This window comes from Heterodontus francisci, chromosome 8 (genome assembly GCF_036365525.1).
Source record: "Heterodontus francisci isolate sHetFra1 chromosome 8, sHetFra1.hap1, whole genome shotgun sequence".
Classification (NCBI taxonomy): Eukaryota; Metazoa; Chordata; class Chondrichthyes; order Heterodontiformes; family Heterodontidae; genus Heterodontus; species Heterodontus francisci.
The window spans coordinates 17,477,654-17,491,498 of NC_090378.1; the positions used below are offsets into that span (position 1 = coordinate 17,477,654).

The 13,845-nt window shown below is 45.9% G+C and overlaps 1 protein-coding gene across 1 annotated transcript in view; it reads left to right on the plus strand.

Annotated features, from left to right (window-relative positions):
• Positions 1–1,104: 1,104 nt before the first annotated feature.
• LOC137373183 (calcium-activated chloride channel regulator 1-like) overlaps positions 1,105–13,845 on the plus strand; it is a 59,137-nt gene continuing 46,396 nt past the window's right edge. The window contains 4 exon segments of the mRNA XM_068038039.1: positions 1,105–1,199; positions 1,201–1,258; positions 1,460–1,603; positions 12,387–12,537. Of these exon segments, the coding sequence (XP_067894140.1) occupies positions 1,105–1,199; positions 1,201–1,258; positions 1,460–1,603; positions 12,387–12,537 (448 nt within the window).

The window sequence follows — 13,845 nt, forward strand, 5'->3', positions numbered from 1 at the left end:
ATTAGCCCTGTGTTGTAGCTTCACCAGGTTCACCAGTACATTTTTAGGTATGCTTGGTGCTGCTCTTGGCATGCCCTCCTGCACTCTTTAATGAATCAGGACTTGGCTTGCTGGTAATGGTAGAATGAGGGATTATGCTAGGTCATGAAGTCCAGAGCCAATATTGAAGACTCCCAGGCCAACCCCTCCCAACTGTATACTGCTGTGCCACCACCTTCTGGTGAGTGTCTTCTACCAATGAGACAGGACATACCCAGAATGGTGATGTCTGGGACTTTGGATGTCAGGTATGTTTCTGTGAATATGACTACGTCAGGCTGTTGCTTTACTGCTCTATGGGACAGCTCTCCCCCAATTTTGACACAAGCCCCCAAGATGTTAGTAAGGAGGACTTTGCAGGGTTGACAGGACTGGGTGTTCTGTTGTCATTTCCAGTGCCTAGGTCGATGCCGGGTGGTACGCCTGGTTTTATTCGTTTTCAACTTTTGTGTAGCTGTACAACTGAATAGCTAGCTGGGCCATTTCAGAGGGCTGTTAACCCACATTGCTGTGGGTCTGGAGTCACGCGTAGGCCAGACCAGCAGAATTAGTGAACCAGATGGATTTTCACAGCAATCATCATTTCTGAGACCAGCTTTCAATTCATGATTTTTATGAATTCATTGAGTTCAAATTCTACCAGTTGCCATGATGTGTCCCCAGAGGCTCAGTCTCTAGCTTACTTGCTGGGAACATAACCACTACGCTAGCATCACACCTTAATTTTGATGGGACTGAAGTCACAAATCAAGTTGACCGCATTTGACTCAATCTGTTCCCAAAAGTAGGGTGTCTCATTGGATTAATTCCAGGAATGTTTTCTTGTAAGTTCTGGCAGTTTCAGTTCAGTTTCTGATCCAACTCATTGTCATGTTAAGACTGGTAAACTCTGAGCACTTGGAATAGGCTGGCACCTTCTGGTCCAATTTCACAACCTTTTCTGAGTCCAAGTACCACTCTCAGTTAATTTTAAAAAAATCAATTTTGGGATGTGGGCGTTGCTCGCAAATGTGTTATTTGACATGCAGACAACATTTTTGAACAGACCAAGGTCTGAATGCAATGATGCTGTTCCAAAACCCCTTTGGCTTCGTGTTCAGCTGTCTCCTCTCTGCTTGTATTATAAACTGTTCTGAAGTAAAATTGGAGAATAATGGATATAGTTATCGCTATTAATCCTGGAATCCAATATAACGACAAGCTTATTGAAAATATTCAGGTGAGATATTGACCTGCTGTCTGAAAAGATCTAATATCTGTTGCTTTGAGACATTGTATGTTCTTCAAGTTGCATTTTATTGTTTAGAATTCAGGATTTGGTGAGAGGAGGGAGAGTTAAAGGAATATGTTATATCCTCTTCCCCCTCACATCTGATTAATATAATGAGATATTGATATTAAACCTGTGTTTGCCTTACAGGAAATGGTGACTGAAGCCTCCTCCTACCTGTACCGAGCTACCAAACAGCAAGTTTATTTTTCAGATGTAAAAATCCTGCTGCCTGTTACATGGCCGGTTAGTTCCAGCTCAGTTCAGAGACCCACTACTCAATCCTATGAGAAGGTAAGAATTGAACGGTGAAGACTGACAATCTTCTCGAGTCTGCTCCTGTTCAGCCGCTGTAACTCCTCCCGAAAACCCCGTTCTCACATGGGTTCTTGTAGGTTCTTGCACCGAACTTATATCAAAGTTTCAGTGGTGGAACAGGAGCAGCTCGGAGGAAATTCCGAGTGGAATCTGACACTTTCAAAAGATTTTCTTTAATACCTACTTGACCTGAAGATAATTTATTACTTAACAGCTCTCCCACAGTGAGGCTGGGAATAGCCTATTTGACAACAAAAGAGGGAGTTATACTTTGCAATGAACAATTAAATTGTCAGTCACTGGTGTCAGAATAAGTTCAGGTTGTTTCTATTGGTGTTCTAGAATTTGTGCTGTTGCTTTGGGGATTGAATTCCACAGTGCTGTCTATTTTATCATGAAGACAGTACATTAGTTGTTCAGAATATTATAACTTTCTTTACCTCTGTGTTAGTTTTTTCTCTCTTACTGGTTTGTAAGCCTAACAGACATAGGCTCAACAGTGCTGGTGACTGGGTTGTGGGATCCTGGAGGACTTATTGGTTTTAGTAATATTGGGAAGTATCTCTGGGGTCTGGCAGTAATAGTGGGAGGAGGGAGTACACAGCTTGGAATCAGTGAGGGCAGGGAGTGGCTCCAAGATCTGGCAGTGCTAGGGGAAATGGCAGAAGACTGCACTGGTAGCTGAGGTAGCAGATATACGAACATACGAACTAGGAGCAGGAGAAGGCCCCTCGACTCTGCTCCGCCATTCAAAATGATCATGGCTTCTTGGCTGATATGATTGTAAACTTGACTCCACATTCCGGCCTACCCCCTTGCTTAACAAGAATCTATCTACCTCTGCCTTAAAAATATTTAAAGACTCTGCTTCCACTGCCTTTTGAGGCCGAGAGGTCCAAAGACTCACGACCCACTGAGAGAAAAAAATTCTCCTCATTTCTGTCTTAAATGGGCGACCCCTTATTTTTAAACAGTGACCCCCTCGTTCTAGATTCTCCCTCAAGGGGAAACATCCTTTCCACATCCACCCTGTCAAGACCCCTCAGGATCTTATATGTTTCAATCAAGTCACTTCTTACTCTTCTCAACTCCAGCGGACACAAGCCTAGCCTGTCCAACCTTTCCTTATAAGACAACCTGCCCATTCCAGGTATTAATCTAATAAACCCCCTCTGAACTGCTTCCAACACATTTACACCTTTCCTTAAATAAGGAGACCAGTACTGTACACAGTACTCCAGATGTGGTCTCATTAATGCCCTGTATATCTGTTTTAGTTTAGTTTAGAGATACAGCACTGAAACAGGCCCTTCGGCCCACCGAGTCTGTGCCGACCATCAACTACCCATTTATACTAATCCTACACTAATCCCATATTCCTACCACATCCCCACCTGTCCCTATATTTCCCTACCACCTACCTATACCAGGAGCAATTTATAATGGCCAATTAACCTATCAACCTGCAAGTCTTTGGCATGTGGGAGGAAACCGGAACACCCGGAGGAAACCCACGCAGACACAGGGAGAACTTGCAAACTCTGAAGCATATCTTCCCTACTTTTGTATTCAAATCCCCTCGCGAAAAGCAATAACATTCTATTAGCTTTCCTAATTACTTGCTGTACCTGCATACTAACCTTTTGCGATTCATGCACTAGGACACCCAGATCCCTCTGCATCTCAGAGATCTGCAATCTCTCACCATTTAGATAAAATGTTTCGTTTTTATTTTTCCTGCCAAAATAGGCAATTTCACATTTTCCCACATTATACTCCATTTGCCAGATCTTTGCCCACTCACTTAAGCTATTTATATCCCTTTGTAGCCTCCTTATGTTCACAAGTTACTTTCCTACATTTTAATGTCTGTCAAATTAGCATATAAAACATTGGGGAGGGAGGGGGTGTGAAAGGGCCTCCTGCCTTTCCTTTTTAATTAAAAAATTTAAAAGGTAATTTCCCTTTAAAGATTCAAATCTCTCATGAAGGGCCTGAGGTCCTTTAAAAATGGCGCCAGCCCCTGTGCGGTGGCACCGGACACCGTTGTCGGGGACGTGGAGGCCGCCTCCTCTACGTCATTGGGGGCAGCCGTTCCACCCCTTCCATTTAAATGAGCCCCCGTGTGTAATATCGCTGGGTCTCAGCGACGGCACTTCCATATCAGCGGTGCGCTGATAAAGTTCAACTCTATGATTCTGTGACCAAAAGTGCTAGGCTGATCCTGGACTGTTCCAGGTCACCATGCACTCCTGTACGAATCTCTCATAGCATACAAGGAACTTTAACACAGTCGTGGCTGACTGTGTATTTAGAGTTCCCTGATGATTGTTTCGAAAACCTTACCCACCACTGATGTTAAACCGACCAACCTGTAGTTACTAGGAATGTCTTTACAACCTTTCTTGAAGAACCTCCCAGAACCGTGACAGGGTTCCCCTTGTCCTCACTTTTCATCCCACCAGCCTCCATATCCAAAGGATCATCCTCCACCATTTTCGCCACCTCCAGCGTGATGCCACTACCAGTCGCATCTTCCCCTCCCTTCCCCTGTCAGCATTCCGAAGGGATCGTTCCCTCCGCGACACCCTGGTCCACTCCTCCATTACCCCCACCACCTCGTCCCCGTCCCAGGGCACCTTCCCTTGCAATCGCAGGAGGTGTAATACCTGCCCATTTACCTCCTCTCTCCTCATTATCCCAGGCCCCAAACACTCCTTTCAGGTGAAGCAGCGATTTACTTGTACTTCTTTCAATGTAGTATACTGTATTCGCTGCTCACAGTGTGGTCTCCTCTACATTGGGGAGACCAAGCGCAGACTGGGTGACCGCTTTGCGGAACATCTCCGCTCAGTCCGCAAGCAGGACCCTGAGCTTCCGGTTGCTTGCCATTTCAACACTCCCCCCTGCTCTCATGCTCACATCTCTGTCCTGGGATTGCTGCCGTGTTCCAATGAACATCAACGCAAGCTCGAGGAACAGCATCTCATCTACCGATTAAGCACACTACAGCCTGCCGGACTGAACATTGAGTTCAATAATTTCAGAGCATGACAGCCCCCCACTTTACTTTCATTTTTAGTCATTTTTAGTTATTTTTTCTTCCTTTTTTTTTGCATTCCTTTTTACATTTTTTACAATCTTTTTTTGCATTTATTTCATTTCATCTTAGTTTGTTCAGTTTGCTTACCCACTGTTTTTTTCAGGTTGTTTTTCTTCAGGTTTGCACTTGCTGATGTTCTATATTCAGTATATTCACACCTAATCTGTACTAATGCTTTGTCTTTCAAAACACCATTAACATATTGTTTGCCTTTGCTCCGTGACCTTTTGGTCAGCTATGTGGCCTGGTCCAATCTGCACCTTCTCCTTTGTTATCTCTTGCCCAACCCCCACCTCACTTGTTTATAATCTGTGACTTTTCTAATATTTGTCAGTTCCGAAGAAGGGTTACTGACCCGAAACGTTAACTCTGCTTCTCTTTCCACAGATGCTGCCAGACCTGCTGAGTGAATCCAGCATTTCTTGTTTTTGATTAAGTATTCTAACCTTGCCCTGAATCTAAGCATATATCACCTTCTATGTCCTGAACAGGCCCCATCCCACTTCATATTACCTGCTTCCTATTTATGTGCTGGTTGAAGATTTTTGGGTTACCTTTCATGTTGACAGCCATTCTATTCTCATATCCTGTTCTGTTGAAAGGTCACAGATTGAAAGGGTTAACTCTGTTTCTCTCTCCACAGATGCTGCCAGACCTGCTGAGTATTTCCAGCACTTTCTGTTTTTATTCTCATGTTCTCTCTAGTTTTCTCTAATCTTCTCTTTAATTTTTGGGTAATTTAAGGGGATAAATTAAGAGTAAGTCAGGGCAGGGCAGCTCGGCAATGTGGAGTGCTCCTCCTGTGAAATGTGGGAAGTCAGGGACACTTCCAGTGTCCAGGGCGAACATGTGTGCAGGATGTGTCTCCAGCTGCAGCTACTCGAAATCAGCGTTTCGGATCTGGAGTGGCGGCTGGAGACACTGTGGAGCATCTGCGAGGCTGAGATCATCGTGGATAGCACGTACAGGGAGGTGGTCACACTACAGGTAAAGACTGCTCAGGCAGAAAGGGAATGGGTGACCGCCAGGCAGAGGAGAAGAACTAGGCAGGTAGTGCAGGAGTCCCCTGGGCCCATCTCCCTCTCCAACAGATTTCCCGCTTTGGATATTTTTGGGGGAGATAGCTTCTCAGGGGAATACAGCAAGAGCCAAGTCGGTGGCACCACGGGTGCCTCAGCTGCACAGGAGGGGAAGAAAAGGAGTGGGAGAGCTATAGTGATAAGGGATTCTATCATAAGGGGTATAGATAGGCATTTCTGTGGCCGTAAATGTGACTCCAGGATATGTTGCCACCCTGGTGCTAGGGTCAAGGATGTCACAGAGCGGCTGCAGGACATTCTGAAGGGGGAGGGTGAACAGTCAGAGGTTGTGGTACACATTGGTACCAACGACATAGGCAGAAAGAGGAATGAGGTCCGGCAACAAGAATTTAGGGAGCTAGGTAGCAGATTAAAAAGCAGGGCCACAAAGGTTGTAATCTCTGGTTTACTCCCAGTGCCACGTGCTAGTGAGTATAGGAATAGGAGGATAGAGCAGATGAATGCGTGGCTGAGGTGATGGTGCAGGAGGGAGGGCTTTAGTTTCCTGGATCACTGGGTCTGTTTCTGGAGAAGGTGGGACCTGTACAAGTGGGACGGGTTGCACCTGAACCGGAACGGGATCAACATCCTTGCTGGGAAGTTTGCTAGTGCTGTTAGGGGAGGGGTTGAACTAATTTGACGGGGATGGGATATAGAGTGGAGGTACAGTAGGGGGTGATGCACAGTCAAATATAGAAGAGAAACTGAGTCAGTCTGGAAGGCAGAGCAAATATAGACCTGTTAAGGCACAAGTGAATAATACAAGACAGGAGTTTTACTAGTAAGGCAGATGAATTGAGGCTGTTGATTAACACATGGGAATATGATGTTATTGCTATCACAGAGACATGGTTGTGGGAGGGACAGGACTGGCAGCTCAATATTCCAGGGTATAGAATCTTCAGGCATGACAGGGGAGGGGGTAAAAGAGGAGGTGGCATTGCACTGTTGATCAAAGAGCCAATTAATGCAGTAAGGAGGGATGATATCTTACAAAGTTCCTCAAATGAGGCCATTTGGGTAGAACTTAAAAACAAAAAGGGGGCAATCACTTGGCTGGGAATGTACTATGGGCCTCCAAACAGTCAGGGTGATATAGAGGAGCAGATGTGTAGGCAAATCTTAGAGAGGTGTAAAAATAATCGGGTAATAGTAAGAGATTTCAACTTCCCCAATATCAACTGGGATAGGCTTAGTGCAAAAGGCTTAAAGGGGACAGAATTCTTAAAATGCATACAGGAGAGCTTTTTGAGTGAGCACATAGAAAGTCCGACAAGAGAAGGGGCAGTACTGGACCTAATCTTAGGGAATGAAGCCAGGCAAGTGATAGAAGTGTCAGTGGGGGAGCTTTTCGTGGATAGTGACCATAACTCTGTAAGATTTAAGGTCGTTGTGGAAAAGGACAAGATGGAACGGAAATAAAGGTACTGAATTGGGGGAAGGCAGATTTCAATATGATAAAACAGGATCTGGCCAAAGTGGACTAGGAGCAGCTACTTGTAGGAGAGTCTACATCAGACCAGTGGGAGTCATTCATAGAGGAAATAGTGAGAGTTCAGAGCCAATATGTTCCTGTTAAGGTGAAGGATAGGACCAACAAGTCCAGTGAACCATGGATGTCAAGGGATTTAGAGGATTGGAGAAAGAAAAAAAAGAGCCTCAGGCAGATTCAGAGTGCTGAATCTCCAGTTAGGTGGTAGAGGTCACGGGTTTGCAAGGTGCTGTCAAAGGAGCCTTGGTGCATTGCATCCTGCAGATGGTACACACTGCTGCCACTGTGCGTCGGTGGCGAAGAAAGTGAATGTTGAAGATGGTGGATGGGGTGCCAATCAAGCAGGCTGCTTTGTCCTGGATGGTGTCGAGCTTCTTGAGTGTTGTTGGAGCTGCACCCATCCAGGCAAGTGGAGAGTATTCCATCACACTCCTGACTTGTGCCTTGTAGATGGTGGACAGGCTTTGGGGAGTCAGGAGGTGAGTTACTTGCCTCAGGATTCCTAGCCTCTGACCTGCTCTTGTAGCCACGGTATTTATATGGCTACTCCAGTTCAGTTTCTGGTTAATGGTGGTCCCTACCATTGGGATGTTGACAGTGGGGGATTCAGCGATGATAATGCCATTGAATGTCAAGGGGAGATGGTTAGATTCTCTCTTGTTGGAGATGGTCATTGCCTGGCATTTGTGTGGCGCGAATGTTACTTGCCACTTATCAGCCCAAGCGTGGATATTGTCCAGGTCTTGCTGCATTTCTACACAGACTGCTTCAGTATCTGAGCAGTCGCGAATGGTGCTGAACATTGTGCAATCATTAGTGAACATCCCCACTTCTGACCTTATGATTGAAGGAAGGTCATTTATGAAGCAGCTGAAGATGGTTGAGCCCAGGACACTACCCTGAGGAACTCCTGCAGTGATGTCCTGGAGCTCAGATGATTTATCTCCAACAATCACAACCATCTTCCTTTGTGCTAGGTATGACTCCAACCAGCAGAGTGTTTTCCCCGATTTCCATTGACCTCAGTTTTGCTAGGGCTCCTTGATGCCATACTCGGTCAAATGCTGCCTTGATGTCAAGGGCAGTCACTCTCACCTCACCTCTTGAGTTCAGGCCTTTTGTCTATGTTTGATCCAAGGCTGTAATGAGGTCAGGAGCTGAGTGGCCCTGGCTGAACCCAAACTGAGTGTCACTGAGCAGGTTATTGCTAAGCAAGTGCTGCTTGATGGCACTGTTAATGACACCTTCCATCACTTTACCGATGATAGAGAGTAGGCTGATGGGGCGGTAATTGGCCGGGTTGGATTTGTCCTGCTTTTTGTGTACAGGACATACCTGGGCAATTTTCTACATTACAGGGTAGATGCCAGTGTTGTAGCTGTACTGGAACAGCTTGGCTAAATGCGCGGCAAGTTCTGGAGCACAGATCTTCAGTACTATTGCCGGAATATTGTCAGAGCCCATTGCTTTTGCAGTATCCAGTGCCTTCAGTCGTTTCTTGATATCACGCGGAGTGAAACAATTGGCTCAAGTCTGGCATCTGTGATGCTGGGGACTTCAGGAGGAGGCCGAGATGGATCATCAACTCGGCACTTCTGGCTGAAGATTGTGGAAAATGCTTCCGCCTTATATTTCGCACTGATGTGCTGGGCTCCCTCATCATTGAGGATGGGGATATTTGTGGAGCCACCTCCTCCAGTTAGTTGTTTAATTGTCCACCACGATTCACGGCTGGATGGGGCAAGACTGCAGAACTTCGATCTGATCCGTTGGTTATGGGATCGCTTAGCTCTGTGTATGACATGCGTCTTACGCAGTTTGGCACGCAGATAGTCCTGTGTTATAGCTTCACCAGGTTGACATCTCATTTTGAGGTATGCCCGGTGCTGCTCCTGGCATGCCCTCCTGCACGCTTCATTGAACCAGGGTTGGTCTCCTGGCTTGATAGTAATGGTAGAGTGGGGGATATGTTGGGCCATGAGGTTACAGATTGTGGTTGAGTACAATTCTGCTGCTGCTGATGGCCCACAGTGCCTCATTGATGCCCAGTTTTGCATTGCTAGATCTGTTCGAAACCTATCCCATTTAGCATGGTGATAGGGCCACACAACACGATGGACGGTATCCTCAATGTGAAGGCGGGACTTCGTCTCCACAAGGACTGTGCGGTGGTCACTCCTAACAATACAGTCATGGACAGAAGCATCTGCAGCAGGCAGATTGGTGAGGACAAGGTCAAGTATGATTTTCCCTTTTGTTGGTTCCACCAACACCTGCCGCAGACCCAGTCTAGCAGCCATGTCCTTTAGGCCTCGGCCAGCTCGGTCAGTAGTGGTGCTACCGAGCCACTCATGGTGATGGACATTGAAGTCCCCCACCCAGAGTACATTTTGAGCCCTTGCCACCCTCAGTGCTTCCTCCAAGTATGTTCAACATGGTGGAGTACTGAGTCATCAGCTGAGGGAGGGCGGTAGGTGGTAATCAGTAGGAGGTTACCTTGCCCATGTTTGACCTGATGCCATGAGACTTCATGGGGTCCGGAGTCGATGTTGAGGACTCCCAGGGCAATTCCCTCCCTACTGTTTACCACTGTTCCGCCACCTCTGGTGGGTCTGTCCTGCCGGTGGGACAGGACATACCCAGGGATAGTGATTGCAGTGTCTGGGACATTGTCTGTAAGGTATGATTCCGTGAGTATGGCTATGTCAGGCTGTTGCTTGACTAGTCTGTGGGACAGCTCTCCCAACTTTAGCACAAGCCCCCAGATGTTGGTAAGGACTTTGCAGGGTCGACAGGGCTGGGTTTTCCGTTGTCGTTTCCGGTGCCTAGGTCGATGCTGGGTGGTCTGTCCAGTTTCATTCCTTTTTATTAACTTCGTAGCAATTAGGTACAACTGAGTGGCTTGCTAGGCCATTTCAGAGGGCATGTAAGAGTTAACCACATTGCTGTGGGTCTGGCGTCACATGTAGGCCAGACCAGGTAAGGACAGCAGATTTCCTTCCCTAAAGGACATTAGTGAACCAGGTGGGTTTTTACAACAATCGCCAATGGTTTCATGGCCATTATTAGACTAGCTTTTTAATTCTAGATTTATTAATTAAATTCAAATTCCACTTTCTGCTGTGGTGGGATTCGAACCCATGCCCCCAGAGAAATACCCTGGGTCTCTGGGTTACTAGTCCAGTGATAATACCACTACGCCACCGCCTACCCAGACTCCAGACTTCATGACATCAGATCAAACATGGGCAAGGAAGCCTCCTGCTGATACCCACCCACTAGCCAGAAGCTTCCCTTCACCCCCTCCTTCAGCTCATGAACCAGTGCTCCTCCATGTTGAACAGCACTTGGAGGAAACACTGAGGGTGGCAAGTGTGCAGAATGTCCTCTGGATTGGAGACTTCGATGTCCATCACCAAGGGTGGCTCAGTAGCACCATTACTGACATCGCTGCTCGACTGGGTCTGGTGAGGGGAAAACCTACTTGACCTCATCCTCACCAATCTGCCTGTCACAGATACATCTGTCTATGACAGTATTGGTAGCAGTGACCACAGTCATTTTGGAGACAAAGTCCTGTCTTCACATTGCGGATACTCTCCATCATGTTGTGTGGCACTACCACTAGGCTAAATGTGATAGATTTTGAACAGATCTAACAATGCAAAACTGAGCATCCATGAGATGCTGTGGGGCAGCAGCAGAATTGTACTCAACCACAATCTGTAACCTCATGGCCCGGCATATCCCCCACTCTACCATTACCATCAAGGCAGGGACCAACCCTGGTTCAATAAAGACTGCAGGAGTGAGGTGCCAACCTGGTGAAGCTAAAACACAGGACTACTTTCATGCCAAACTGCGTAAACTGCATGCAATAGACAGAGCTAAATGAACTCACCGCCAACGGATCAGATTTAAACTCTGCAGTCCTGCCACATCCAGTCGTGAATGGTCGTAGAGAACAAAAAAGTAACAGGAGGAGGTGGCTCCACAAATATCCCATCCGCAATGATGGGGCAGCCCAGCACATCAGTGCACAAAATAAGGCTGAAGCATTTGCAACAATCTTCAGCCAGAAGTGTTGAGCGGATGATCCATCTTGGCCTCATCCTGAGGTCCCCAGCATCACAGATGCCAGACTTCAGCCAATTCAATTCACTCCACGTGATATCAAGAAATAAACAAAGGCACTGGATACTGCACAGGCTATGGGCCCTGACAACACTCTGGCAATAGTAGTGAAGACGTGTGCTCCAGAACTTGCCGCGCATTTAGCCAAGCTGTTCCAGTATAGCTATAACACTGGCATCTGCCTGGCAATGTGGAAAATTGTCCAGGTATGTCTGGTACAGAAAACGCAGGACAAGCCCAACCCGGCCAATTACCGGCCTGTGAGTCTACTCTTGATCATCAGTAAAGTGATGGAAGGTGTCATCGACAGTGCTATCAAGCGGCACTGCTTAGCAATAACCTGCTCAGTGACGCTCAGTTTAGGTTCTGCCAGGGCCACTCCGATCCTGACCTCATTACAGCCTTGGTCCAAACATGGACAAAAGAGCTGAACTCCAGAGGTGAGGTGAGAGTGACTGCCCTTGCCCCTGACATCAAGGCAGCATTTGACCAAGCATGGCATCAAGGAGCCCGAGCAAAATTGGAGTCAATGGGAATCAGGGTGAAAACTCTCCGCTGGTTGGAGTCATACCTAGCGCAAAGGAAGATAGTTATGGTTGTTGGAGGTCAATCCAGGATAACACTGCAGGAGTTCCTCAGCCTAGTGTCCTAGGCCCAACCATCTTCAGCTGCTTCAAGAATGGCCAGCAACGCCCACATCCCATGAATGAATAAAACACAAATCTGTGATTTCCCTGCATTTCTATAACTTATAATTTATAACCTATTACTTATTCTATAACTAACACAAATATAATTCGTTAGAATATTTACACTTGCACATGACTGGCCAAAGTATGGCAACAGATTGGGAGAATCCCCATTGCTGCTGTAGGCAGTGAACTCCTTTGTTGTGTATGTGTGTTTATTGCTGAGATTCTCACATGGAAACATCCAATTGTCTTTTCCTAGGCTGATGTGATCATTGCTGACCCATACCGTAGATATGGAGATGACCCGTACACTCTGCAGTATGGTGGATGTGGTGAGAAGGGGCGGTATATTCATTTCACCCCTAACTTTATACTAAACAACAGTCTGACCGCTGTTTATGGCTCAAAAGGTAAATTAATTTCAGCAAATTAACACCATTGTCGCATGTGCTTTAAGCACTGACTTATGCCTGCTTATTTAGTGAACATGATTCCAGTTGATAATCCTGAAGGTGATGAAAACATGCACAGACATGCAACAACAGGGAAGGTGCGATGAAGGCAAAATTGAAAGTAAGCAGCCTTAGTGAAAAAAGTAAAAGCAATGTTACAAACAAAACATTTCTCAGCTCTTCTCCTATCAGGTCAATAGAGCACTAAAGTTCTCAGCAAATCCTTTGACACACCAATTCTACTCCATACTCAGAAACCTTGCAACAGTACTGTCACTAACGTGGGAAAACAGAGTATTTTTTATGATACCACTGTTACAGCCCTTTTCACCTCGCGACAGTGTCATGCAAACAAGAAAGGTGATGATAGAAAAACTAAAGACTAAAACTGAAGAGATATAAAAATTGACTTTACCTTTTTAAAAAAATGCATAATGCTGCTAAAAATGGCCACCAAAGGTAAATGATCTGGCCTTTGGATCTTCAACCTGTCTGACAGGGACAAAGTAATACCATTTGAGCTGGGAGGGGTCAATTACACCCATCCTGAAACATTCCTGAATTTAATGCGTTCTTCTGAAACAAAGAAGTGGAAACATCATAACCGGATTATTCTGATTGACACTTTTGAACTGAAAGGTTTCTTCTGAAACAAAGAAGGTGTGAAGTAGCAACATCCGATTTCATTTTTGGCCACCACAGGGAGGGACAACCACATCTCCCACAGAGAGTATAGGTTTGAAACCATTTTTGACCTTAAAAGTAGCTCCCTGAAGACAGCAAGAGAGACACCCAGAACGAAGCATCCAGGAATTTTGTTTCCCGATAAGGGGCTGGGAGAAATCCAGCAAACCTGAATGGAAGCGTCCTGCTGTAGAATTCTACATCTTTACTTATGCAGCAGTGAATTAGAAGTGATCCGCTGTCTTCAACTGAATTTTAAACCAAAAGAGAAACCTTCAAACACCTGAGGCCTGCAACCGACGAGAACTTGACTTCCAAGAGACTTCAACAGGTTAACGTAACTCACCAAAACCTACCCCACTTACAACCACTTACTCCTTTTTCCTCTATATCTGTCTCTTCTTGTGTGTGTGTGCGTGTGTGTGTGTGAGTGCGAGTGAATGCATGATTAGAAATGATTGTGCCAATTTCAAGATAAGGAGTTTTGATCAATAAATAATTGATTTTATGCTTTAAACTAGAAGAAAACCTGTCGCTGTCTGTTTATTTGACAAATAAAACACAAAGGGGTTAAACCCTCAT